Consider the following 27,685-nt stretch of genomic DNA (forward strand, 5'->3'; position numbering starts at 1 on the left):
TTGACTTTGAATGTGCAGAGCATGTCAAGACTTGAGCAATCCTCTTGAAGAGTCTTATGACAACAGCCACCATCAGTTAACCATCCATATTCTTTTATTCACTAACAACATGAAAGAAAATACATCGATGTGAGAATAAGTACATGATTTACTTTACTTGAGCGGTTCTTAGCTTCATTGTGTGCTCTAAGCGTACCTTGTCCTGTCAGAACCTGAGGCGTAATCAAATGTTCTTCCTGGAACAAAAGGGCATCTGGCATTCCGCATTCATCACACATCTGCTACGGCTGGAAAGGTTTCCATGAGACCTTTACCTGCCTTAAATAAATACTTTGATTGACCAGAACAGATCAGGCAGATTTATATAGCAAAAGTGTTTTTTGATGATGTTGTTTGTTTGCTTTTCCCCCAGTTTGATATATGCTATTTATTTTATTGTTGTTTTGTTTTGTTGAGAGATCACCAACTAAGTCATCATATAAATACCCTGTACCCTGTACGTGCTAATTTCTTTTCTTTTTTTTGCCTTGTATAATGTGTTAAATAAATGTACAGATAAAGTAAAATTACTCACCAGTGGCATTAAAGCACCTTATGTATATGCCTCACATTTAAAGCTAACATGAAACAGTGTTCAGGACTAATAAATAAAAAAACTGATAAATAACAGATGTTATTACATACTATAATTATGTAAGTAAAGGTAATCTAAAAAAAAAAGACAGAAATAAGCATTTACAAATAAATATGCAATATCAATACATGTTCAATATTGACAATACAATCATTAAAAAAAGAATTGACCAATATAGTACTGATATATTAAAAACTTTATGACAGTGCCTTGTTTGATCTGCTGGAAATTAATTTATTTGTTAAAAGTGATCTTTATATAACAGATGGTTGGATAGAAGTGGCTCAAAAATAAGAGGGCTGTTTGATAACATCAGCAAAAAAAGAAAAAAGAAAGAAATCATTCATTATAAGACCAGAAACATGTACAGTATTAAGAAAGTAAATCGGGTTTATTTAGATCTCATGTTGACACTAACTTTCTACATTACCAGAGTTTGTCTATTTTTCCCCTCACTCAGCAAGCCAGGAGTCTGATCCGACACCAAAGTGTGAGATGTTCCTGTAAAACCATGGCAAATATTCCTTTCCCCCCTCCGTACCTCTCACACTTCAGTACAAAACTGGTCTAAAAATTCCAAGATCATTTGAAATGTTTTCTTCGGGCATATGTTTGATGTAAAGTATTATACACTTTCATTCTCAACTTCATAATAGTTGTTTTGTTTTGTGTGCAGGCTGTATGCTGTGTTTCGGCCAGTCCGCATTCTTCCGCTTCAACCACCCCGAGGAGGCTTTCCGAATGAAAAGCATGATGCCTGAGGGAGGACAGAAAGCCAGTGTGAAAAACTGGGCCCTCACAGGTAACGCAATATCCCACAGGAGTACACAACACACCATGACTCTGGCATGAATTATCTAACGCTTACCTCAAAGCCTGTGTTGTGTAGAACGTCATTTGTGTGGAAAAAAAACATTCCTTCAGAGCTTAAAAACCTTGTGTGAACTGTCTGAAATAATAATACAAAAGATTATGTGACGTCTATAATATAATTGCATATAAATGTGCTTTAGGTATGTATCATGTTTAAAAAAAAACCAGAGAAAACAAGTGGTGTAAGAATAAGAAGCAGATGCAGATTTACACATGGGACATTTATGCAGATTTGGACTTACAGGGTGTTGCCACATGGCTGAATGGCAAGGTTTGTTTCAGCAGCACAGGTACAATAGCAGCTTTCAGTTGGGCCCTACTGCGTTTCCGTTTCATACTGTTAGCAATACAAGCCTGCCTCGATCCTGAGTTGCACCATGCAACTTTTATGAGAAACTCATTCCTGTGGGTCTCCTGACAGAGCGCTCTACATCTTCCACTCCCACTCACAGTGCTACACAGCAGCCAATGTTTAAACAGAGCATTTACAATATTAACTGAGTTGTTGTCCTGACTTTTCCTGTTGTGTGGCAGAAAAGGACAGGTATAGCATATAAACACAGCTGGTGCAGTGCATTTCCTGAGCTGGTAATACATTCTCTCCACCATGAAAGAAATTATTTTCATAAACAACATACAACATAGCATTCCCATTTACCACATATTTGTTCTTACTTCCCCAGTGTCTAAATGATATATAAAACTACATAGCTAAAATATTTTCAGACTTGCATATATAAAGCTGTTCATGCGCTTTTGGCATCTGATATTTGTGTATAGACTGATTTATGAAAAAAAAAAAAAAACCTTCACACTTTCTCTGTGCCAGAGCTATTTCCTCTTGCATCTCTTTTCCAGTTCAGACAGCTTTGTTGGCCATGCTCTGCTTATTTAAAGTTGAGGGGTATCTTTTACAATATCTATATTTATCTTACCACCCACCCTGCTCTTCAATCCCCTCCTGACTGTTCCCCTCATATTCCCTCAATATCCGGCTGCCTCGTTCTAATAACTTTATTAACTGCTCGACGTTCTTGATGATATTTCAGTGTGACTCAAAGAAGCATGCAATATTTTATTGTTGTCTGTCTACATTATCCCACCTATTCTTTGGCTACTTGACATAAATAATAAGAATTATATATTATATTATATTATATTATATTATAAACTAGTATATACTGAATATCAGCTACCATTTTTTGTGAGAAAAAATTAGCCTTTTTTATTTAAACCCACAGCCACATCAGTGTCCATATGAATATAGCATGAAAATGTGCACTGTCGCTTTAAGAGTGTAGGCCCGCCCATGCAGCCAGCAGTTAGTCACATCAGCACCGTGGACAGGGGAGGGAGGGGGACTCAGCGATGGTGTAGCGGCGCCACGCTCACCCAAGTCCGGCTGGTATCTCATCTGCGGCGTTTTACTCCTGCCTGGGTACCGTGTGGCCGGCGCAGCTGGCCTAGGTCTACACTTGGAATGCGGGATCCGTTCTTTTGAATCTGAGCTCGGTTACGGGTTATAAACCAAACGCAACGGCTTAGCGTTTCCACAGGCGTGTTCTCATCTGTAAGTAAGCTACTGATCATTATAGACTAGAAGCTGTATGTGTCAGATCGGAATACGGACGTATAGCATATGTATCCTTTTACAGTCGAAGCTGACGTGTTATTTTGTGACATGGAAGAATCAATGTATTATCTTCATATATGTGTTTGTTTCTTAAAACCGTTTCTTGTTCAGTGGGATTTGAATGGAAAATTTAGCCAGAGGCATCGTCAGCTGCTCTGTCTTATTACTAAACTACGATGAAATTAATAAATAACCCTTAGAAAGGGGTTGTGTTATATGCATTATTTGTGAGGAGTTTGAACAGAGAGTGTTTTGTAATCAGGACAGAGATTTATGCTTTAAACGCAAACGCTTAGCTGGCAAGAGCAAGATTGATCAAGTTTTGGATGTTGTGAAATCTGTTCTGTGACTCACAATCTTATGTAGACTATAAAGCACAAATCTAATAAGTTTGATAAGTGTTACATTTGGGGTGTCAAAAATATATATATATTTGTTCCAAATTGACAGCGAAAAAGCATAAGTTGGGCACAAGTAGTATTGATTAGATCAGAGGTTTTCAAACTTTTGTGATGCCAAGGACCCCCAAATAGGACGATTGTTTTAGGGGCCCTTTCCTAAAATATAATGGATCTCTGTATTTCATGTATACAGGCCCATTTGTAATGTGTGAGAAACATGATTAGCATGATATTATAAGTTGCCCCACACACACACACACACTATTTTACTATGTTATTTGTATAAACCTGAATCTAAATATTTCCAAATAAATAAATAAAATGTTCAATCAAATGTATTTTAATTGAATTGCCTTTCATAGTAGATATTGGTCCAAAGCAGCTGTACAAAGAACGTTACCATAGTATTACCTTGCAGCCCCTTAGCTCCCCCTTGCAGCACCCTGGGGTTTCCGGGACCACAGTTTGAAAACCCCCAGTTTAGATAATTACCATCTTTACTTTGTAGGTCTGTATCATTTTTAGCAGATTAACCATTTGAGATGGTCAGTTGCCTGAGAGATAAATCGAATTACCAGCAGGGCTGTCTGTGATTTAGCTTCAGTATATGAGCACATATTCATGTGATGTTTATACTCTCAGACTTGAGCCTGGCAGACTTTTTGGTAGTCACTTTTTATACTTGAGCAATGAGCATTCGTCTTCTGTGGGATTGGCAGCAGTGTTAAACTTGGAGGTTGTTGAATGGGGCTAATGGATTAAATGCATCTCTGCAGTTCCAAAAGAGCTGCAGGTACTTGCATTAAAAGCTCAGGTGTAGTACTGAGAATAATAATTGGGGTTATGTGAAGAGAAACAGCCAAATGCATCCACTTACTTTTAAGTGCCTTTCTTGTTTTCTGTACACGGTTTGGCTAGTGATGGCAATTCATTTTTGAGAATCGATTATTTTGAACCGGTTGTTTCAGTTAAAAAGTTCAGCATTTTATTTACATCATGTAATGATGTCATGATATGAAATGCTCAAACTTTGTCCCAGTTTAGTTTGTTGCATGATTCAGCTAAAAAAAAAAAAAAAAATCATTTTTTAGTGGAATAAGCAATACTAAAATTAATTTACATTTAATGACTGAAGCTTCTGTAACTCTTTCATTAACAGGCATTAACATATTTCTAGAATGTTTTTTGTAACATTTCTGCTATATACTAATGTAACTAACTTTTTGATCCATCTGTCAAATCCTTAAATACTGTCCAAGTGCTCTCCTAGTGCACATTATCAGCTCACCCTATAGTTTGAAAGAGACTATTCTCGATTGAATTATTTGGTGATTTGTTGACAAATCGTTCAGACTGGTTTTGTAAAACATTTTCACTGATTCATTGAAAAGATGGAATGGTTTAATCATGGATCAATTATCAATCTACACCTGAACTGTTCCAAAAGATATGCCTTTTGATTTTTGTGTATAGCAAATGGTTATAATTGTTATCTTTTCCTTCAGATTCTGAGAACTTGGTCAATGGGAACCAGCCGTCAGGAGCACCAAAATCTCACTTGGTCTCCAACGAGAGAGTGCGCCCTGAGCACAGTGCCATTGTCAGTTCCATTGAGAAGGACCTTCAGGATATTATGGACTCATTAGTCATGGATGACCCTCAGCCCTCTTCCTCTGAGTCAAAGAAGCCCTCTGGTCATCCTATCTCCCAGTCTCCCCTGTCCCCCATGTTAAATGGAGGGGGGCGCTTCCTTCTCTCACCCCCAACGAGCCCTGGTGCTATGTCTGTGGGCTCCAGTTACGAGAATAACTCCCCTCCTTTCTCTCCACTATCGTCCCCATCGGCCGGCAGCAGTGGCAGCTACACCAGTCCCTCGCCGAGTGGTTGTCAGGACCAGTTTCACACGCTTCCTCCTGTGCCAGTGAGGTCTTCTAGTTACAATTACACCAGCCAGCCACCCATACCTCAGCCACGGACCATACTGCCCAGCAATTCCGGTGGCAGCAGTGGGCCAAAGGTGCCTGAGAGTCCCAGACTCCAGCGAAAGGCTCTTTTAGAAGCACCACCAAGCCCAAAGCCAAGTCGTAGGGGGTTGAACCAAGACAGCTTTGTGGCTAGATCCCCAGACAGCCCCATACAGGCTCACATTCTGCCCTTAGTCTCCATCTCTTCTGCTCTGTCTGATGGCCCATCTGTCAGTCGGGTACCTGTTCCAGGTAGTCCCAGATTCACCCCGAAATTCTCCATCGCATCCCCATCCTCCTCACCCTCTAGTTCCAGATCCAAAACTGCCATTGTTCTCCAGGATCGCCCCTCAAGTCCTTTCCGGGAACAGCCTCAGCCAGACCACTCCTTGACATCCAGCCCCTCTCACCAACTCTCCCCACCCTCGCGATCTTTCCAGCCCCCCTTAGACCCCATTGTCCATATCATTCAGGGTGGACCTCCACACCCGCATCCTCGCACACTACAGCCTCCAGAAAGTCCGCGGCTGGCCCGCAGGAACCTTGAAGGGAGCAGTATGAGGGAACTTCCCCCTCTCAGCCCCTCTATAGCCCGCAGGGGGGTTCCTGTCCTCCCAGGAGCTCTACCAGGAACCCTGCGAACTCCAGAGATTCCATGCCCTAGAATTGTGCCAGAGAGTCCCAGACTCCGACGGAAAGCAGGGTCTCCTACGGAGGAGCCGTTCAGTCCTCGTGGTGTGCGTGCTCGTAGTCCTTCACCCACCTCCGGACTGATGGGGGAAGGCAGTGGACGGAAGGGCAGTTTTGGGAACTCGCTGTCTTCAGCCTTCAGCCTAGGGTCTCTACCTGGGTCATCGCCCCGATCCAGTCCCAGAAGCCACCGGAAGATGTCAGCAGGCCACAGGGACCTCCGGATGCCTCACCCAGGCATGAGGGAGCGCAAAAACAGCATTACGGAGATCAGTGACAATGAAGATGATCTTCTGGAGTACCACCGACGCCAAAGAGAAGAACGACTCAGAGAGCAGGAAATGGAGAGGCTGGTAAGTGAAATGCACACTTAAAAATGCATGCATATACAACAAAATATAAAACCAAGTGAGATTTATGAGAAATCTGACTTCACATATCCACTAAAATGTCCTTGAGACCGAAGTAAAGTGCTGTTAGCTCTGAGGAAATGTCTAGAGTCATTTGTTTGCAGATGCCTTCTTGAAAGCCACATCATAGTATAAAGAATCTGTCTAAGTAATATTCCCCGTCTCTGTTTGTACATGACATGTACGGTGCTGCCTCTACATGCCTTCTGATGATATGTAAATTGCAAGTTTTCTGCAGTTAATATTTTCCAGAAGAGCTCCTCAGTGTACACTGATGGCTGAATATAATCTTAACACACCTAGCAGGCATTAGCGTTTGTGCTTTTGGTTAGAATGCAGAACATTTGGAGGAAATGCTACTACACGTCTCTGGCAGAACTGACACACTGACTAATCCGCTGTCATGCTGAGGCAGAGGGCTCTGATTTTACCATGGCAACCCCATTGTTTGTTGTCTCTTTTATTGAGAGGTGGGAGGGAACAGTAGACATCTTGGTCCGGTTTGCAACCCAGAATGAAGCCACTGAGACAAAGGCCCCTGTGAAGTTTTATGCGTGTTTGTGTCTGAAATGTCTCTTGTCTGTTTCCCTTGTAATTACCCATTGTGACTGTTTATTTCTCTCAGAAAAGGAGGTGATCTAATTGAGCGTACAAAGTTATACTTCAATACTCACAACAGAGAGTATCTGTAGTATGTTATTTGCTAAGCATGTGCAGTTCTAGTAGATGCACTTAGTACGCTTTATTTGGCTTTTTGCCGATTAAACGTGCTGGAATAAATCCAGAAAGAATGAGCTAAAATAAATGAGCTCAACATGCCAATGACCTCATCCCCACAAATGTGCTTTCTCCAGAAAGGTTCAGTAAAAAAAAAAGTCAAACAGAAAATGACCTTTGAGACAGAACGTGTTTTGAAATATTAGCAAATTGTTGAGTGTATATAGCAAAGAATGTTTGCTCGATGAAGTAAGATCTTACGTTCTATTGAATTTTTTTGGTAACTGTATGACTGTCAGCCATTACATCACTCATTATCAGAACCATCTGTCTTGTGAATTGACTTTCACATAGATATTTTGACCTGCTCTGGTGGCTTCTGTGGTCCATTAACAAACAGCCCTCATCTGTTTAGGCGGTTATGTATCTATACAGCAGTTTGCATTTCAATAAAAAAACATCAGAGTGTGATGCATCTGACGTGCGAATCAGCCACGGTGGCTCTTGTCGAGAAGGAGCGGGAGACTACCTAGCATGACAAGCAGAAATGTGCTCCAGGGAGTGTTGCATTGGGTTTAGATTTTTTTTCTGGCAGCTGACTGTCACACAGAAGAGAGGCCAGGACTGTGGCAAAACGTCACGTAGCATGGCACTGCACAGAAAGCATATTCACTGCAGGAATCAAGAAGGACACATCGGTGTTGACCGCAGTCTGCTGGCTAAATCTTTGCCTCCATGAGCAAAGGTGGCAGATTTCAAATTGGATTCTTCCAGGGGGCGCTACAACTAGCTAAGCGATTAATTTGAATGCTAACGGATTAGTTTTTATGAGTAAGGGGGTGTACAGTTAGGTATTTACTAGAACATTTTTGAGTAATGCACCTGAATTATTTTTTTTAATGAAACACCGAAATCGAAATTGAAGTTTTAATTTAGCCAATTATTATTATTTTTTTTATGTTTTGGCTGAAAATGTTTGGTTTCCAAAATTTCATTGCAACACTAATTTTGACGAACTAGTCACTGGATTTTGTTGCATAAAATCTTTAAACAATACTCAGTTCCAAATTACAAATATCTACGTGTTACACTTTATTATTAGTTATCACAAAGTCAGATGCAACTAAACAGCAAGGAAAGGGTTTTTACATTTACATTTATCTGACGCTTTTATCCAAAGCGACTTACAATTGCTATATTTCAGAGGTCGCACGCCTCTGGAGCAACTAGGCGTTAAGTGTCTTGCTCAGGGACACATTGGTGTCTCACAGTGGATTCGAACACAGGTCTCTCAACCCAAAGGCATGTGTCTTATCCACTGCGCCATCACCACCCCAACACAATTTTTATACTCATCCAACACAGGGTTCGAACCCACAATCGGAATGGCTCAGGTTTAGTAACACATGGTTTAGCAGACTGCGCCACTTAGAGGATGTTTTCTTAAAGACTTATTGTCAGTAGGCCTTTATGTTCAGTATAAATATGCTGTTAATGAGTTAATTTGTTTTTTTCCAAGGAAAATAAATCATGAGTATATCTCAAAACTAAACAGTGTTTGTAAGTATGTAAGTGTATCATTTTTCTTCAATTTTTTTTGCATGTACAGCTGAGTGAATGTGAGCCATTTCAGTCCGCAGTGCATAATTTATCATCCCTAAACTGCCACAAGGCTCCAGAGGCACACATGGTTACCTTAGATACAGCCTTGGCACACACACACTTGGCATATGGCGTCAGTCACTAGAAGACTTTTCTGTCAGTCAGCTCGAGTGCCATACTGATGAGACTGAGAGCTCCCACAGTGACATCACATTTCCATTACTCTATAAAACTGACATTTGCTGCACAGTGAAAGCAGAAGTGTCAGTGAGGATGCATTTTGTTTTAGAGAGAAGTTTATTTACTGAGACATGGATGTATTTTTTTAAGGGGACATCAGGAAAGAGTTTTTTTCATTATATTATATTTATTATTTTATATTTATGTGCTGTCAAATTGATTAATCACGATTAATCACATCTAACAAGTTTGTTTACATATTATGTGTGTGTGTGTGTGTGTATGTATATATATATATATATATATATATATATTCAGTATACACACACACACACACACACACACACGTGTATATATATATATATATACACACACATTTATTATGTAAAAAACAAACATTTATGTTAGATGTAATTGTGCTATCCTCGCTGACATATTTTAATTACACACACACACAAAAATATGATATAACCCCTTTAAATGAACTGGAATGGTTGTAGGTTTATTAGGGATGATGACAGATTGATTGAAAGCTGTTCTACTATGAAGACATAACCACCTCCACACTATTGGGAGGGCAGACACGGGTCATCTACACAGGAGACACAAGGGGTCTGTATGTCAAGCATCTGTCACACTGCTCTCATGGGTTAGCACACTAAATATATCAACTTTCACTGGCCACATTATGCAGAAACATCAGTTTTTGTAGCTGATAGACAGGGAGGAAGAGACAAGAAGTATCTATTGTGATGCGTTAACCCGGCATGCAACTGCGTTATGACCCAGTAAAGTGCAATTAGAATCTTTTCGATGAAGATAAAAGCAGTATCTTCTGACACAGCAAGACGCATATGAGCTCCCTTTGGAGCATTTTGTAGATGGTTTAATGTGTTTGCTTCCTGTGCTCTTGCAGTTCAGTGTAAAGTGAGTTATCTGCTCTGGGATGGACGAGAGAGAGAGAGAGAGAGAATGAGAGAATTTGGGTAAAAGAGACAGTTAACTGACTTTTTGTGGTGTTGATTATCTGGGTCAGTGGCAGTCTTTACTCATTCTGACCCGGCTCTTCTAATTAAGACAGTGAATAACAACACTGAGTGCTCTTAGCAACAAGCACATTTTGTTATATAAAGCAATGTTTAAGGATTGATGAATGATCTGTTCAACATCTGTGCAAGTGACCATGTAATCCTAAAAGACACAGCCATTGATTCTAGAGTTTTGGCGCTTTTCCACTGAATGGTACGGCTCGGTACGGCTCAGTAGCCTACGGTTCGGCTCGGCACGGTTCGGCTCGCTTCTCTTTTCCACTGCGTGGTACGACTCGGCGCGGCATGGCACGGCTCAGTTCGCTTTAGCTCGGTTGTTTTTCCACTGCAGTTAGTACCGCTTCAAAGTGGGTGGGATTATGACTGATCGTTATAGTTTATCCGCTCCTCGGCAACCAACAAGAGGAACGTCTGCGCTTCTCGTCCACTGACCACGATTCAGCCATTTCTTTTTTAGAAGTTTTTTTTCTTCAAGCAAGTCAAGCAAGTAGTTTTAAAACTACAGCGGTGCTACAGCGGTGGCTGTTACTGGCTATTTAAATCTAGCGGGTTTGATGTCTCGCAAATACAATGGCGCTGGTAGGGACGATTCTGTCTGTCTGACCAATAGTGATCTACAGTGCTTCCACGTCACATTTTAGTATCGGTACGGTACGCTTGAAACGTCAACAGAGGTGGTACCATTTAAAGCGAGCCGAAGCGAAGTGACTGTTGCTCTCTGCTTATGAACAAACTCCAAACCCCAAGTATTAAACATCATTGCATAGATCGTCCCACTTGTTTGTGGTACCAACACAAATTAAACCTCAAATAGTACAAATCGTTGAGGAGAGGGAACACACTTACGATTTGTTACGAAGTCTCCATATCTACAGCCCAAAATATCATAGATATCATAAAGCCAACATTCTACTTCCAATAACACTCTAGCAACCACTTCACAACACTCTATACAGCAACTACTCTGGAAACGCTAAAACTATTCAGAACACCTTAGCAACTACTAAGCAATACTCTTGCAACTCCCCAGGAGACACTGAAGCCAAATTTATACTTCTGCGTCAAACTTACGCCGTAGCTACGTCGAAGGCTGTGCGTAGCGCACGTACCCTTTGGTGTACCCTGACGTGCACCTCTCCAAAAATGTAACAACGCGTCAATTCTACGCGGATGCAAGCGCTGTGCAAGCGCTGTCTACACCGAATGTATCAGCTTGAGGCTGTTTACACTAAACACGACAAAGCGACCATTGTAAATCCATTTGTTGTTCATGTCAGAAGTTGTGCGAGTGTTTGTATGTCAGAAATAGAACGGGGGGATCAATTTGTTGTCGCATCACACCGCACTGCATCCAGTGTAGACCGCATCACTGACAGCATTGTCGCACCGTTCGCGTCTGGTGTAGACACCGTGTAACTTTTTGGCAACAACCTAGCAATCATCCCAAACAACCTAGCAATCACTTAACTATAGCAGTCATCCAGAACAGACACTGTCAGGCTATGGCAGACGTGTCATTCAACCTATTGTAAGTCGATGTACCATCTCAAGGGTTTTGGTAATATATTATGAAGATTGAAAAACTACAAAATGCTGCTTTAACTATAGCAGTCATCCAGAACATGCTGTAACAAGAAATGCAAACAGTGACTATTTTTGAAGTAGTTTTTATTAGTAAAAACTGTAATTTCAGAAATAATAATTTTCTTTGTTTTTTAGGATTCAACTTTTTATATAATGTCTTACATACTACCCCATGCAATATTAGTGTCAATTTCTTTTCATTTTTACAGCAAAAATGCTCCAGTAAAAACCTGTTATGTGGTTGACTCTAAGACTTAACATATACTGTATTTACGGTAAATAACAGAAGTCCCTGCGTGACATCACACGATTATACTTTATATAAAGAAGTTTCTTCTAATTTTATGTGAACAGTGATGTATTTTAAAGGAGCATTGCGGAAGTTCTGAAATTTCTAACCGTTACTGACACCAGTGGCCGTGAGAGAAACTGCAGCCAGTCTCATGCTCGTTCTCGGTGCGCACGCTCGTTGGCCGCTCTAGATAAGGCTCTTTTTTCTTTTTGTAACTTACGAGGAGTTTCCGTGGGTGTCTGGATTGTGCTGGAGGCTGGTCGCTTCTTTCTGTCCGTAGAGTCCATTTGAAACACTACTGCTAGCGATTGCCGCTACCATACGGATGTAAGCCCAAGTAGACGAGAACGTGCATGACGTCACATTTTGTGAATTTTCCCGCAAATTCGGACCCGACTCCTCCACACACAATTGAGCCTACAGGCTGATAGAGGCAACCGTGGTGTACAGTCAAGGTGTCATTCTTTCTATTACAATATGGTTGGCTCATAAATGTACAAATGAAAACTCTATCTTAAAGATTTTTTAAAGTAAAAAGCTACACATAGCCCCTTTAATAATATTTAGTATTTATTGCATTATTTTAGTGTCGTGTGTTACCCGGGTGTTTCATCCTTGTGTGTATGACCCTGAGTATTGGCCATGTTTTCTGGACAGGGGATTTTTTTTTTTTATGTCACACATATAATGTAAATGTGTGAGATACAATTCTAATTTTTCTTGGCCCCTTGTGCAGAGACCCTCCTCTCCCTCTGCAACGGTGTTTTAGATAAGAGCTGGCAGTGAACTATATCTGTTCAAAAGCGTGCCAGGGGATTCACACGAGAGACGGTTAGTTCTGTCCTCTGCTGCATCTCAATTATCTAAGCTTGGCCTTGAAGCGACACAGGGAGTCAAACCGATAAACCAGATGAGGCCATTGACCACAGGCTGCTCTATATCCTCACCCTTTTAATGCATTTGTACACATAACAGTCAAGGTCTAATATAAACCACTATTTATGGCTTGTTCTTTTGCCAGGTATCTAAAGCCCCTTAGAGAGTGTCCCGTTTTCACAGAGAATAATGCACCCCTCATGTGAATTATATGCCACTATGTACAATAGTAGAGTAAAATACTCAAGAGTTTATCTTAGCCTATTAGAGCACAAAAGACCTTTTAGTGTACTTTCAGAAACACAAGAGAGAGTACATGATGACAGAACTTTCATCTTTGGATGAGCTGTTCCTTCAAGACTAAATAAAAATACAAATTTAAATAAAAATTCTAATTTAGAAAGTTTTTATGGTTTATCTCAGGCCTGATGAAGAAAAAGCAGACAGGTTGCTCATGCGTAGCTTTTTGTTTAGTCTAGGAATAGAGCTTTTAACAGCTTCTGTCAGATCTGAGAACCAAGTTCACGGTTGTGTTTACGCTCTTTGAGGCTAAATGACATTTCCTCACAACCTTATTTAGTTTCTCAAATACTGCGCGTTTATTGATGGAGTTATCAATGAGCTAAGCACTAATGTAAAAACTCTGTTGCATTTTTTTTGGACTCTAGATGCTTCATTTTGAGGGTGAACCAAGGTCCCCATGTTTCACAGCTGCGTACGTCTAGACTTTTTTTTAATATTCCAAAAATGTAAGCTGTTTTCCTCAAACTCTGTGTGAAATTAGAGGTTCCCATCATGCTGAAGTGCAGCATGAACATATACATCTGCTCCTGTTGACTTAGTTTGTGGTGTTTTTTCAAACATAAGAAATAAGAAAGCAGTTGTTTATACTGTTTGAAATATCACATATTTCAGTAACAGAAATGCCGTCCCAGGATGTTTACTGGAGGGCTTAATGTTACTGAGCTTGGTTTAGTCTGTAGTCTGTGTTTGAAATATTGGGTTTTCTGCAGGCAAGCTTTGAAAAGAGGGAGGAGAAAGACTTCTTTAAAGGAGAAATGCACATTTTGTTGATGTAAAAAACATGCCAGGTTAAAGTTGTCATGAAATGATAGTTCACCTAATGTATAATGCATGCTATAGATCTTATTGTGAACTGTTATGTGCACATTATTATTATTGTGCATGAATTTTATTTAATGGAAGATGTGCATTGTGCAAGTAGGCATGTGCTAGGAGATCACAATATCCTGCTTTAAAATCCCTTGGATGTATGTTTTGGATAGACAGAACGGAAGCGATTGAAGTCTGTCTGGTTTAAGGTATTCAAACAATCCAGGCACGTCACAGCAGTAAGAGTGGCACACACTGTGACCCCGTCACACATTTAGAGACATAAAAAGGTCAGGAAGAGCAGGGGGAAGAGGCTCCAAAATGGCAGTGGGTTTGAGAGGCTCTGACAAAGGATTTGAGGAGCTGTACATTTGTGTGTCATTCTAGACTGAGGGAAGACAGTGGAATGTAAGAGCTGGGATCATAAGTCAAAGCCCGTGTCTCCTGAGCTCTGATTGGTCGATGTGTGGTTGGAATGCATAAAAATGAGTGAGCAGAAATGTGAGAGCTGGAACGTTTTTACAAATACCATCTCTTAGTTTTTGTTTGGGGTTCCGATGTTGCTAATAAGCATCTGTGTAAAATACTTTTTTTGAATGCTGTATGAATCAGACGTTTTCCTAATTATGTTCTTATGGGAGGGCCATCATCTCGGATCACCCTCAATTCAAACACTGCACTGTATGTGTATCTGATTCAATCTGTCAATCAGTAATTTAGGAATTATTAGTATTTTTCAGAGGTGGGAGTAAGTCACACATGTGCAAGTCACAAGCAAGTCTCAAGTCTTAACCTTCGAGTTTCAAGCAAGTCCAAGTAAATTTTAAAAAAAGGCAAGTCAAGTCAAGTCAAGTCACTGCCTTATGTCAAGCAAGTCAAGTCAAGTCGTAGCTTGGGTCACAAGTCACTGGCAAGTCATACAAACGTTTGACGATTTCACTGAATTTATATATTAAAATAAGTTAACTACAGAAGTTGTGGACTATGGTTTTATTTGCAATTTTTTTTTTAATATATGCATTTCCACATATAGCTGAGTGGTTACTACAATAAAAATCTAAATGTAACTGAAATTAGGCCAACATTAAAGCATGAAAAAATAAATATGCCTCAAACATTGCAGAAGACCATTAAAAGGTATTAAACAATTCACAATTCAAGTATAGTTCCTATGCGATCAAAGGCATTCTTCAAACTGGCATCCCCTTAATACAAGTTATATAGTTTTAATTATGAAGTTAAAACCGCCAATAGGTGGCGCCAAATTACCGTATTAATGTACGAGTCATAGAAGTCAAGTCAAGTCAAGTCACCTTTATTTATATAGCGCTTTTTACAATACAGATTGTATCAAAGCAGCTTCACAGTGATAACATGAAAATAATATAACAGAGTTTGTTTCTAAAAGAAAATTGAGTCAACGTCCACCTTAAGTAAGGCAGATCAATAATATTATTGAATAATAAATGTCTTCAACTAAGCAAGCCAAAAGACAAGGCAACAGTGGCAAGGAACCAAAACTCCATCAGGTGACAGAATGGAGAAAAAAACCTTGGGAGAAACCAGACTCAGTCGGAGGGCCAGTTCTCCTCTGGCCAACGAAGGAACAGTGCATGATTTATGATTCGGGCAGCATTACAAGTCAGATTGGATCGGAACATTTAGAATATTTATCCATTTCCATCATTTGGAAGTCCAAGTAATCACGCCGGTGTTGAGACGAGTTGTTGAGGATCAGTGCCGTCCACCATAGAGGGTCCATATCGCCGGTGTTGAGTCGTCTCTTCACAGGCTTTGTAATTGGGGTATCTGAAGTCTCTGTGAAAGGCTGGATACAAACTGGAGCTGACGAACGCCGTTTTTCTCGGGACTCGCGTCCCGAGATAACAGCAGAAAAGCAAAAAGGGGAAAATAATTAGCGTAGCTGCTGTTCATAATTATTTCCATAACACGGGCGTAAATGATAAAAAACATGAAGACAGTGATTCTTGCGTCCCAGAGTCACCCCCCTCCGTCCCCCACTCAACTCAGCCCTGCTTACTGACCTCTACATCCCTCCTGCTGCTGAGACCCAACCACAATCTCTCCACAGCCCAACCATACGCGCCGACCCGTTTGACTAAGGCTGTCGAGCCCCACTGTCGTCCTTAAAGCAGGTTCAGTGGCAACGGTTTTCGTATTGCATACCACCTACCGCAAAACACAATATCTACCCAACCACCCGTCATTCACGCAATATACACAGGAACGCAATGACTGTAAATACTATGCAACCTATACAAATAACCTACAAACTCTTCAAGTTTTATAATATTAAATGCATTTCATCTGATTCAGCAGTGGTATAAAAGGTAAGCATTATGTAAATGCTTGGCTAAAGAGATGCGTCTTTAATCTAGTTTTAAACTGGGACAGCGAGTCAGAGCCTCGAACAATATCAGGAAGGCTATTCCAGAGTTTTGGGGCTAAATGTGAGAACGCCCTTCCTCCTTTAGTGGACTTAGATATCCTAGGAATGACCAGAAGCCTCGAATTTAGTGATCTTAAAGAACGCGATGGATTGTAGGGCGATAGAAGGTCCATCAAATACACAGGAGCTAAACCATTTAGGGCTTTATAGGTCAGTAATAGTACTTTGTAATTGATACGGAATTTGATAGGTAACCAGTGTAGAGATGATAAAATTGGTGTTATATGATCATATTTTCTTGACCTAGTAAGAACTCTAGCAGCTGCATTTTGCACTAACTGTAGCTTGTTTATTGAGGATGCAGGACAGCCAGCTAATATAGCATTACAATAATCTAGTCTCGAGGTCATGAATGCATGAACTAACTTTTCTGCATCAGAAACAGATAGCATGTTACGTAGCTTTGTAATGTTTCTAAGGTGGAAAAGGCTGTTCTTGTAACATATGAAATATGATTTTCGAAAGACAAGTTGCGGTCTAGTATAACACCCAGGTCTTTTACTGTAGTGGATAAAGTAACAGGACATCCTTCTATATTAAAGTTGTATTGTAAGTGAGTTTGTGGGTAGTTTTTTGGACCAATAAGTAATACCTCCGTTTTATCTGAATTTAGTAGCAGGAAATTACGCTTCATCCAGCATTTTATATCTTTGAGACACTCTGTCAAATTTGATAAGTTAGTGTTTTCATCTGGCCGTGATGAAATATATAATTGAGTGTCATCAGCATAACAGTGGAAATTAATTCCATGTTTTCTTATAATATTACCAAGTGGGAGCATATAAATTGAGAATAGCAGAGGGCCTAACACCGATCCTTGCGGCACTCCATAGTCTACTGACGTTATCTTTGATTTTTCCCCATTTAAACAGACAAAATGATAACGGTCTGATAAGTACGATCTAAACCAGCTTAATGCCTGTCCCTGAACACCAGTGTAGTTTTGTAGTCGATCCAGGAGTATTTTATGATCGATAGTGTCAAACGCAGCGCTAAGATCGAGTAGAACTAGTATTGAGATACAGCCTTGGTCAGAAGCTAAAAGTAAATCATTTGTAATTTTAACTAGCGCAGTTTCTGTGCTATGATGCGGTCTGAATCCTGACTGGAATTTTTCATATATCTCATTTTCTTGCAAGAAAGAGCACAATTGAGCGGACACAATTTTTTCTAGTATTTTAGACATAAATGAAAGATTTGAGATGGGTCTGTAATTTGCTAAGTTATTTGGGTCTAATTGCGGTTTCTTCATGTGAGGTTTTATTACTGCCAGCTTGAATATTTTTGGAACATGACCTAAAAATAAAGACGAGTTAATAATATTGAGAAGAGGCTCTTCCACTACAGGTAACACTTCTTTCAGTAGTTTAGTGGGTATTGGATCTAATAAATATGTTGTTGGTTTCGATGCAATGATAAGTTTATTTAGCTCTTCCTGTCCTACAGTTGTAAAGCGGTGTAGTTGTTCCAGAGGGGCGATAATTGAGGCTGCATCAGAAGACACCATAAAAGAGTGTACATTTACAATTGTGTTACGGATGCTTTCTATTTTCTCATTAAAGTAGTTCATAAAATCATTACTACTATACTGTAACGGAATATTTTGCTCTGGTGATGTCTGTATATTTGTTAGTCTAGCCACGGTGTTAAATAAAAACCTTGGATTATTTTGGTTATTTTCTATTAGTTTGTGGAGATGCTCAGCCCTGGCTGCTTTTAGAGCCTTTTTATAACGTGACATACTGTCTTTCCACGCGATTCTAAAGACCTCTAAATTAGTTTGTTTCCATTTACGCTCTAAGTTACGAGTTTCTCTCTTGATAACATGCGTAGCACAGTTGTACCAAGGTGCTTTAGTTTTCTCTCTAACCTTTTTTGATCTAATTGGTGCAACAATATCTAATATACTAGAGAAAATGGTGCTCAAACTGCTAGTCATTTCCTCTAGTTCATCTGTTTGTTTGGGTTCACTGAGCAGCTGAGATAGATCAGGTAAGCTATTTGAGAATCTATCTATAGTGGTTGGAACGATTGTTCTGCCTGGTCTATAACGTGGCCCAACATGACATATTTCAGCAGTACGTATTATACAAGTTACCATGTGATGATCAGTGAGATCGTCATTTTGCGGTATAATATCTATATCAGTTGGATTGGTTCCATATGATATAATTAAGTCTAGTGTATGATTTAGACGATGAGTGGGACCACTGACGTTTTGCTTGACCCCAAAAGAGTTTAATAAATCTGTAAACGCAGTCCCTAACGCATCATTTGTGTTATCTACGTGTGTGTTAAAATCTCCAATAATTATTGCTTTATCGGTATTGACCAATAGATCTGAGAGAAACTCTGCAAATTCTTTTAGGAAATCAGCATAGGGCCCTGGAGGTCTATATACAGTAGCCAAGGCTAGAGATAATAGGGATTTCTTTCTTACATCTAAGAGCGTAATATTTAGTACAAGTACTTCAAACGAATTAAACCTGTGACCTGTTTCCTGAGTAACATTAAGAATATCTCTATAGATTGTTGCAACACCGCCGCCACGACCGATCAGACGGGGCTCATGCTTATAACAGTATCCTGGTGGAGTAGACTCATTTAGACCGAAATACTCATTTGGTTTAAGCCAGGTTTCAGTAAGGCAAAGTACATCGAAGCTATTATCTGTGACCATTTCATTTACAATAACCGCCTTAGGTGTGAGCGATCTAATGTTTAGAAGACCTAGTTTTTGAAATTGTTTTTGTTCACTGATATTTAGATTTTCAGGTTTAATTACAATAAGATTTTTCCTAGATCCTACAGTAGATTTATTATATGGCCTCACTAAACGAGGAATAGACACAGTTTCTATATAATGTTCTACACTACTTATATCAATTAATTTGGCACAGCAAAGACTGTGATTTGGACTTTGATTTTCTAGTCATATGGTGTGTAACGTTTTGGAGATGTTGTCCGACAGAACAGCCGCTCCGATTCTGCTGGGGTAAAGGCCATCAGCACGGTAGAGCCTAGGTCGCTCCCAGAACAGATTACAATTATTTACAAAGAGCAGTTTCTGTTCATTACACCATGACATTAACCATACATTTAGTGAAAATAATCTACTGAACCTTTCCTGTCCTTGTCGGTACGTAGGAAGCGGTCCAGACACGATGATCTTTGCCTCAGGCGCTGTGCTGCGTACCGTCTCGATCAGGCTCTTGTAGTCCTTCTTCAGAACCTCCGTCTGCCGCAGCCTGATGTCATTCGTCCCTGCGTGTAGCACCACAGCTCCGACGCGCTCGTCACCGTTCAGGATCTCGGGAACCTGTGCGGCGACATCAAGAACACGAACACCAGGAAAGCAGTGAGTGCTTACCGTACCCTTACCTGAGGTAGCGCGGACATGAAGGACCATGGAACTGCCGATGATCACGGCGTCGTCGCGTTCCGACTCGCGAAGGGGGGAGAAGCGGTTCCGGGTGGAGATCTCGAAGACCGGGAGGGGTGGTGAGGTTCTTGCTCTGGTCCTGGCTCGTGTCTTTCGCTGTGGGATCACCCAGGGTCCATGGTGTTGTGTCGGTGCCGGAGTGAATGATGCCAGAGATGATCGCGTCCTCCTGGGCAGAGAAACGCACGGAGTAGACGAAGTCGGAGTCAAAAAGTTACTAACCACTGACTTATGAGCGTCAGCGCGTGACGTTTCAAGCGCTGATCGCCGATCCCGCAGCTCGGCTTGTTTCTCAAGCAGACCACGGATCTGTTTCTCCACCGATTCCAGCTCCAATCGTACCGAAATCAGCTCGAATGTGTCCTCACCTGCACTCAGAGGTAACGTTAGACACACATCCGATATGTTCGCCATTATAACAGATGAACAGTAAATTAGTAGTGATACTACCAAAATCACTACTAATTTAGGACTGAAATGCTGGATATAACCTGTATCCTTTCAGTGAAACGGGTGTAAAATAAGACGGTCGGTAGGCGCGAGGCCACGCGTGAAATGCTAGCGGACTAAAGGCTAGTAGCCGAGATACGCAAAGTTGGATCTAAGTAGCGATATCAAAGTAATCCGATTGTTTTTTATAAGGAATAGTAACGAGGATAAGTTCCCGTGATATAAAAATAGAAAGTGCTTGTTTATAAATGAGTTGAAAAGAAGAAAATCAAGGATTAATGAATCAATTCGACGGAGCTCCAAACACAAACACAAACATAGAAGCATCATTTAACTTATGTTCAAAACGGCAGATTCGTTCTGGAACTAAGCAAATAGGTCACTGAATCACAAATACGCATAACTCTTTCTGTGGCTTGTTTCGAACTATTGTCATTGGAGAAATCGAGCAAAAACAGAAAATATTTGGAATATTAGGCTATGTCTAAATGTCACATCACAATATTCACTCTTTGTTTACTGAACTGTTTTATAAAATCATTATCACATTTGCAATCGCGTCAATATTCTGGAAATTTTTTTAATATCATATGTTATAATTATGAAAATAACTCATACTAGGGCATTTTTTTCCACCACATTTTGAATTTTGGGTGCAATATTAATTCTGCTGGCATTTTGATAACATCTAATTGATGTAACCCCTGATAACATCTAACCCTGCTTTAAGAGAAACATAAAACACGACAACACATTAACAGTTTTCAATGTTGTTTTTTGTCATTCGAAAGAACGACATATTTGGCTTTAAAGCATGATTTAAAAAGAAATGTGGCAAATGTTATACAAAACATATGACATCATTAATTATCATTTGAATATTGACAACATTAAGCTACATTTGAAAACATAATTGTGTATAAAGAGGCATGCTGTTTTGACCAATATTCTCGATTTAAAGATAAATTAACTATAACAAACAGGTTAAACAAGCCATAGCTTACTTTTAGACGTGGTGAACGAAGTTCGACTGTTCGAGGTTGTGATGGTCGTCCGATATCCCTTGCCAGTTATTATGCGTACAGCAAATCTTCTTGTATGAATATAGTCAATTTCTAGTGTTTATATCCAAAAAGAAACGATGCTGGGAGATGTTTTTGTATTTAGCGCGCTCACCGCGATGTATGTTTTTTCTGGGCTTGTGCAGTGTCACGCAATCGCGCAGAATCTGATGACTGGCGTCAATGGTTCCGTTGCTTTCATTTTGTTCATCAATTGATGTTGCGATGATAAATGTATATCAAGTCATTCTCGAGTCATACAGTTCAAGTCAAAGTCAAGTCGAGTCATTTTCTTAATTTAGTCAAGCAAGTCTCAAGTCCTTAAATTTGCGACTCGAGTCTGACTCGAGTCAAGTCATGTGACTCGAGTCCCCCATCTCTGGTATTTTTTACATCAGTCTGGACACAATATTAGGCTTGATTTACTTATAAAATAATTTATGAATTTCTCTTTATACACAAAAATATATTTGATTACACAAAAACTGCAAAGGTATATTTATAAAATCTATTCAGATTATACAATAAATTATATTTATTATATAAAATGTTTGTTTGTTTATTTATTTATTTCAGTTCAGTTTATTAAAGTTCAGAGCTTTTAAAATTTGATACAATAAGAAAATATGATATTTTATTATTGAAATTTGAACGTCATGCCAATGTAGGGTGATCATTAAAAGGTCCTTTGAACTACTTTTTTTTTTTCCTAAACAGGATTTCAGTAGAAAATCCACTTTGGCTTGCGATGTGAATGTAACCTTTGCCATTTTCCACAAATGGAAACACACCTGAGTGAGAACTTTGCCCTTAAGACACACGTTCACCAAAAAACTCCTAGCATAGATGGGAGATTTGTAAACGGAGGGCTACGTCTGCTCATTGCTGTCATTTGGAAAGTATGAAGTGCTTAATGGTTATCCTACATACCAGTACAGTGGAAACCGCCTATATTTTTCCATCTGGGTTTCAGCATGCAGTGAATAGTAATTTTCACATTACCGGTATTTCTCCATCTGAAAGAACATCTGACCAGCACCCACATGAGCCATGTTGTTTGGTGAGCACAGTGACCCCTGAGTGGGTTTCAATGAATACCATTTAAACTGACTGTGTTTGTTTTAAAGCCTTGATAGATAAAACAAGCCATCCACTTCAGTGAACCTCTGTGAACATTGATTCATATCTTCATTAGCAGCCACCGGCACAGATGTAGTGCGGTTGCTTTATGTACCTACCGGCACACACTTTGAGAAAGCAGACCAGAGAGTAAGTAAGTAAGTAAATTTTATTTATAAGGCACAATTAACCATAGCGAAGCTATCCAAAGTGCTGAACAAAGTAAAGTAAAATAAATAAATAAAAACACAGAAGAATAAAACCAAACAAAAACAAAACATTGAGACAGGATATCAAGTATCAAACGCCAGGCAATAGAGATATGTTTTCAATTTTAATTTAAAAGTACAAATGGAAGGTGCAAGGCGGATGTCCAGAGGCAATTGATTCCATAGACGGGGGGCGGCAACTGAGAAAGCTCTGTCTCCCTTAGTTTTTAAACGGGAGCGGGGAATTGATAATAGAGCCTTTTCTGCAGATCTTAATCTGGATGGTGGTAGAGGAGTAAGAAGATCAGTAATATAAAATGGAGCATGATTATTAAGAGCTTTAAAAACAAACAACAAAATTTTAAACTGAATTCTAAAACGGATCGGGAGCCAATGAAGGGACGCTAAAATTGGGGTGACATGATCAAATTTCTTTGTCCCGGTCAGCAGCCTTGCAGCTGCATTTTGTACCAACTGGAGTCGAGCAAGTGATGACTGCGGAAGACCCAGATACAAAGAATTACAATAATCTAAGCGTGAGGTAATAAAAGCATGAATAACCTTCTCCAAGTCTTGTGCTGACAGAAACGGTTTAATATTTGAGATAATCCGCAATTGATAAAAACTATTCCTAACAACAGAATTTTTTTGTTTAGTTAATCACAAATCTGAGTCCATGATGACGCCAAGGTTCCTAACCTGGGAGGAAACAGAAGGAAAATAATTGCTTAGCTCCATAATAGTACTGCTCCTCAATTTTGGGGAACCAAAAACAATAGTTTCCGTTTTGTCCTCATTAATTTGGAGAAAGTTAAGCGCTAACCATTTCTTAATGTCCCCAATGCATTCCCACAAAGGTTGAATTGAATCACCAGCTTTCAACGGCAGGTACAGCTGTGAATCGTCTGCATAAAAATGAAATGATACATTGTGTTTCCTAATAATATCCCCCAATGGACGCATATACAAATTAAAAAGAAGGGGACCCAAAATAGAGCCCTGTGGAACTCCACTAATAATAGGTGCAGAAGATGAAGAAAATTTACCCATCTCCACTGAAAAAGACCTGTTTTTAAGATAAGATCTAAACCACTGTAAGGCCGTACCCTTGATACCGAAGAAATGCTCCAAACGCCAAATAAGAATACTATGGTCTACAGTATCGAAGGCAGCCGTAAGATCAAGTAGGATCAAAACGGCATTTTTACCGGCGTCAACTGCGAGTAGAATGTCATTGAACACTTTTAGCAATGCAGACTCTGTGCTATGATGGGCAGTGAAACCAGATTGAAAAGGTTCTACTAAGTTTGCAGCATTTAAAAACGAGTGCAGTTGAGACAGGACAACTTTTTCTAAAAGTTTTGATAAAAATGATAACTTAGAGACAGGCCGAAAATTATTAAAGCAACCCTCATCCAAACCTTGTTTCTTAAGCAACGGCTGAACAACCGCATGCTTGAAACTATTGGGAACTATCCCAGTGTCCAAAGACAAATTAATCAACGCTTGGACACTGGGGCCAATTATAGGAAAAGCCGCTTTTAAAATATCAGAAGGTATTACATCAATTGTGGAGGTAGTTGTTTTTGTCTTGTTAACCACTTCACAGAGTTCCATTAAAGAGACGTGCGCAAAATTATAAAAGAAAAACGGACTTAACAGCGAATTTGAAGACTGATCTGGCAGCTGTAAAGTGAAAGATGAACGAATAGCTAACACTTTTTTAGCAAAAAACGTTAAAAATGTCTCACAACGTTCAGCCGAGGGTTCCCCGCGAAATTGACACCTTGGACTAATTACAGAGTTTATCGCAGAAAATAAAATCTTAGGTCTATGACAGTGAGAGAGAGAGAGAGAGTGAGAGAGAGAGAGAGAGAGAGTGTGTGTGTGTGTGTGTGTGTGTGTGTGTGTGTGTGTGTGTGTGTGTGTGTGTGTGTGTGTGTGTGTGTGTGTGTGTGTGTGTGTGTGTGTGTGTGTGTGTGTGTGTGTGTGTGTGTGTGTTGGAGGCGGAGAGACTAGGGGCTTTATTTGTTCATCTGTCTCAGCGTGTGTGTGAGTTCTGGAGAGCTTCTCAATGTGGAAACATCTGAGAGAACCACAGGACTCGAACTAGTGTGCGACTTTTAACACGTCACAATGAGGGTGAGTGAGTGGTTTTCATTGCATTTTTTTTTTTATCAAGGTTAGTTTTATTTTGAGTATAAAAGTGTATTTAAGTCTAAATGTACCATAAAACTAGTGTTTGATTACCAATATTGTACTTTTAAAGATATTAAACTTGCATATTCAGTAGTATGCTGTTATTCAGTCAAATGTGTTATGGGACCAGGGCTTAAACAAATTCCTTTGTGTTGAATTTGTGCTCCTTTACAGCACTATTAAACAGCATATTGCTTTAGAAGTGTTCAGGTAGCCCCAGTTTTGATTGGGAACACTCATGAAGCTTGGCTATAAACTCTGGGATCAGAGGCTTAGCAGGCCTGTATGGAAACAGATCAAATGATTATATTCCCTCCTACGGTTCCTTCAGCCTCTGTGTGTTTCAGAGCGCTTTTAAAACTCAGGGTGTGCCACCACAATCTTAAACTATTTCCTTCCCCTGGGGGACCTGCTAATGATGACAACTACAGAGGACCCTTTAAACTCATAAATGAGTGTTGTGCACATTGGGATCTGCTGTAGTCCTGGTCTAAACTGGGACTAAACGTCTCTTTTAGAAGTGAGAGCCTCTGTGTTGGGTGTAAATCTCTAAAATGGGTGATGTTGCTCTTGGCTTTAGTGGAGTGGCGTGAAGTGGAGATAATTAGCTGTTATTGTATACAGCAATTACTGCTGCAAATTGTAGTTGACGAGAAGTTTTCTGTGATATCACCCCTTTGGTATTAGAAGGGTCTCTGGGATGTTACAAAGCCTGAGGAATGAAAGCTTTTCGTAATTCAGACGTGTAATTTTCTGGAGGAGACAGTCCCGTCAGGTGAAGACATGTTGATGTGATTCTGATAAGTGATTGAAAGTTCTCCTGTGTGAGGAGCTGTGGATTTTTAAAGTCAGTTTCAATGGTCTCTCTGAGCCTAATTTAAACAAAACACGTTGGCTCAAAAATTTATATTTAATGATATGTGTGCACAACTCTGGAAAAAAAATGAAGAGACAAAAAATTTGCAGTTTATATGTATCTGTTTGAGCCAGGAGTGGCATAAAGTCGCCCAACAGCAATTAGACCGACTGATATGGAGCATGACAAGATGCATGAAAGCTGTGATTTTAAATCAGGATTATTTCACCAAATATTGATTTCTGAACTCTTCCTAGGTTAAAACAGTATTTTGTTGTTTAAAAATGAACATACTTTTTTTCTTCGCATTATTTGAGGTCTTTATTTGAGGAAAACGGGATCTTTTTTCGTTATTTTGACTAGTTGTCGTTTTCTGCAAATAAATGCTCTAAATGACAATATTTTTATTTGAAATTTGGAGGAAACGTTGTCAGTAGTTTGTAGAAGTCAAAAATGTTTGTTTTACTCAAAAGAGCTGTACTTTTGCATAATACTGTACATATATATATATATATATATATGCACTCATTGAACATATAAAAAATATAATTTTACTTATAGCTGCAGTCCGTACCTTTTTTTTTTTGGTGTTCAAAATTTACAAAAATGTTATAATGAGCAAGTACATCATAAATCCATTTTCCAAACCGTTTTTTTTATCTTATCCTGAAGCACTACTGTACACCTTTAATAAGTTTTTATATTCAAACTATTTTAGACTGGTTCGAGTTGCATTACTACGGAGTAGCCCAGTACCTGCGTGACTCGTCATAGACATAAACAGCGAGAAGCAGCTCCGGCTACAATGTTCTTCCGCAATGCTGTTCTGTTTATTAACTGCTAGAGCGCCAAAAGTTACGGACTGCAGCTTTAGATAGCATTGATGGTAAAGAGCCATGGGAACAGTCTGGACTGATTCTCTGCCATGTTCCTCCTCTCAGTGTGATCTTGGAGATTTAGTGGGCTGATGATTACAGGTTGGGCTAATTAAGGGTTTGGAGAATACTCATTACAGTGCTCCACAAATCACACTGAGCTCATCGAGTCTCTAGAGCACATCAAAGAGAGCACACACAACCTGCTGGAATACCAGCCTGCCTCTTTTTGTTTATCTTCCTTTTCTAGTGTAGATTTAAACATGTGCAATTATTTTACCTCCTGCAGCAGGGGTTTTCTAGCTGGGGGTTTGTGATGGAGCGGCTCTCAAGAGATTGAGATTTCATGAAAATTAAATGTCTTTTTAAATGTACACTTTAGTCTCTTATACTCACTAAGGCTGCATTTATTTGATCAAAAATACAGTAAAAACCCAAAATATTGTGAAATAGTACTGGAAATTAAAATAGCTATTTTCTATTTTAATTTAAAATGTCATTTATTACTATTTATTTTTTTATGGAAACCATTATAGTTTTTTCAGGATTTTATCATTAATATAAAGTTATTTGTTGGAAATGGTAGTCATTTGTAACATTATAAAGGTCTTTACTTTCACTTTTGATCAATTGAATGCATCCTTGCTTAATACTAATATTAATTTATTTCCCAAAAAAACCTTACCCTAAACTTTTGAACGGTATTGTATAAAATGAAAACAATAAAAACATCATCTGCAAACACATGAAGATGTACAATTCAAGATGTTTATGTGCTGATTAGCATTGCAAACAAATATTTATTTTGTAATTAAATAATTTAAGTCATAGGACAAAGTTTTTAACCCCTGTCCTTGAGATAATATACATTTTATAGGCAGCCAAATATACATATTCATTATCAGCCAATCATTGAATGATTTCAAAAACATGCAAATTTCTCAGCGCTAACCTGTCGCACTGTAATAATGTGCCGCAATTGCATT

At 39.4% G+C, this 27,685-nt stretch overlaps 1 protein-coding gene across 50 annotated transcripts in view; it reads left to right on the forward strand.

Moving 5' to 3' along the window:
• phldb1b (pleckstrin homology-like domain, family B, member 1b) overlaps positions 1-27,685 on the forward strand; it is an 84,260-nt gene that overhangs the window by 29,630 nt on the left and 26,945 nt on the right. For 46 of the 50 annotated variants that reach the window (XM_077208722.1, XM_077208757.1, XM_077208725.1 and 43 more), the window contains 2 exons: positions 1,311-1,436; positions 5,047-6,548. In XM_077208722.1, the coding sequence (XP_077064837.1) occupies positions 1,311-1,436; positions 5,047-6,548 (1,628 nt within the window). Of the gene's footprint in view, positions 1-1,310; positions 1,437-2,835; positions 3,078-5,046; positions 6,549-27,685 lie in introns of those variants that run through there. The other 4 variants (XM_077208751.1, XM_077208760.1, XM_077208766.1 and 1 more) reach the window with 1 other exon arrangement.

This window comes from Siphateles boraxobius, unplaced genomic scaffold (assembly GCF_051911475.1).
Source record: "Siphateles boraxobius isolate OS27281-9 unplaced genomic scaffold, OSU_SipBor_1 6, whole genome shotgun sequence".
Classification (NCBI taxonomy): domain Eukaryota; kingdom Metazoa; phylum Chordata; class Actinopteri; order Cypriniformes; family Leuciscidae; genus Siphateles; species Siphateles boraxobius.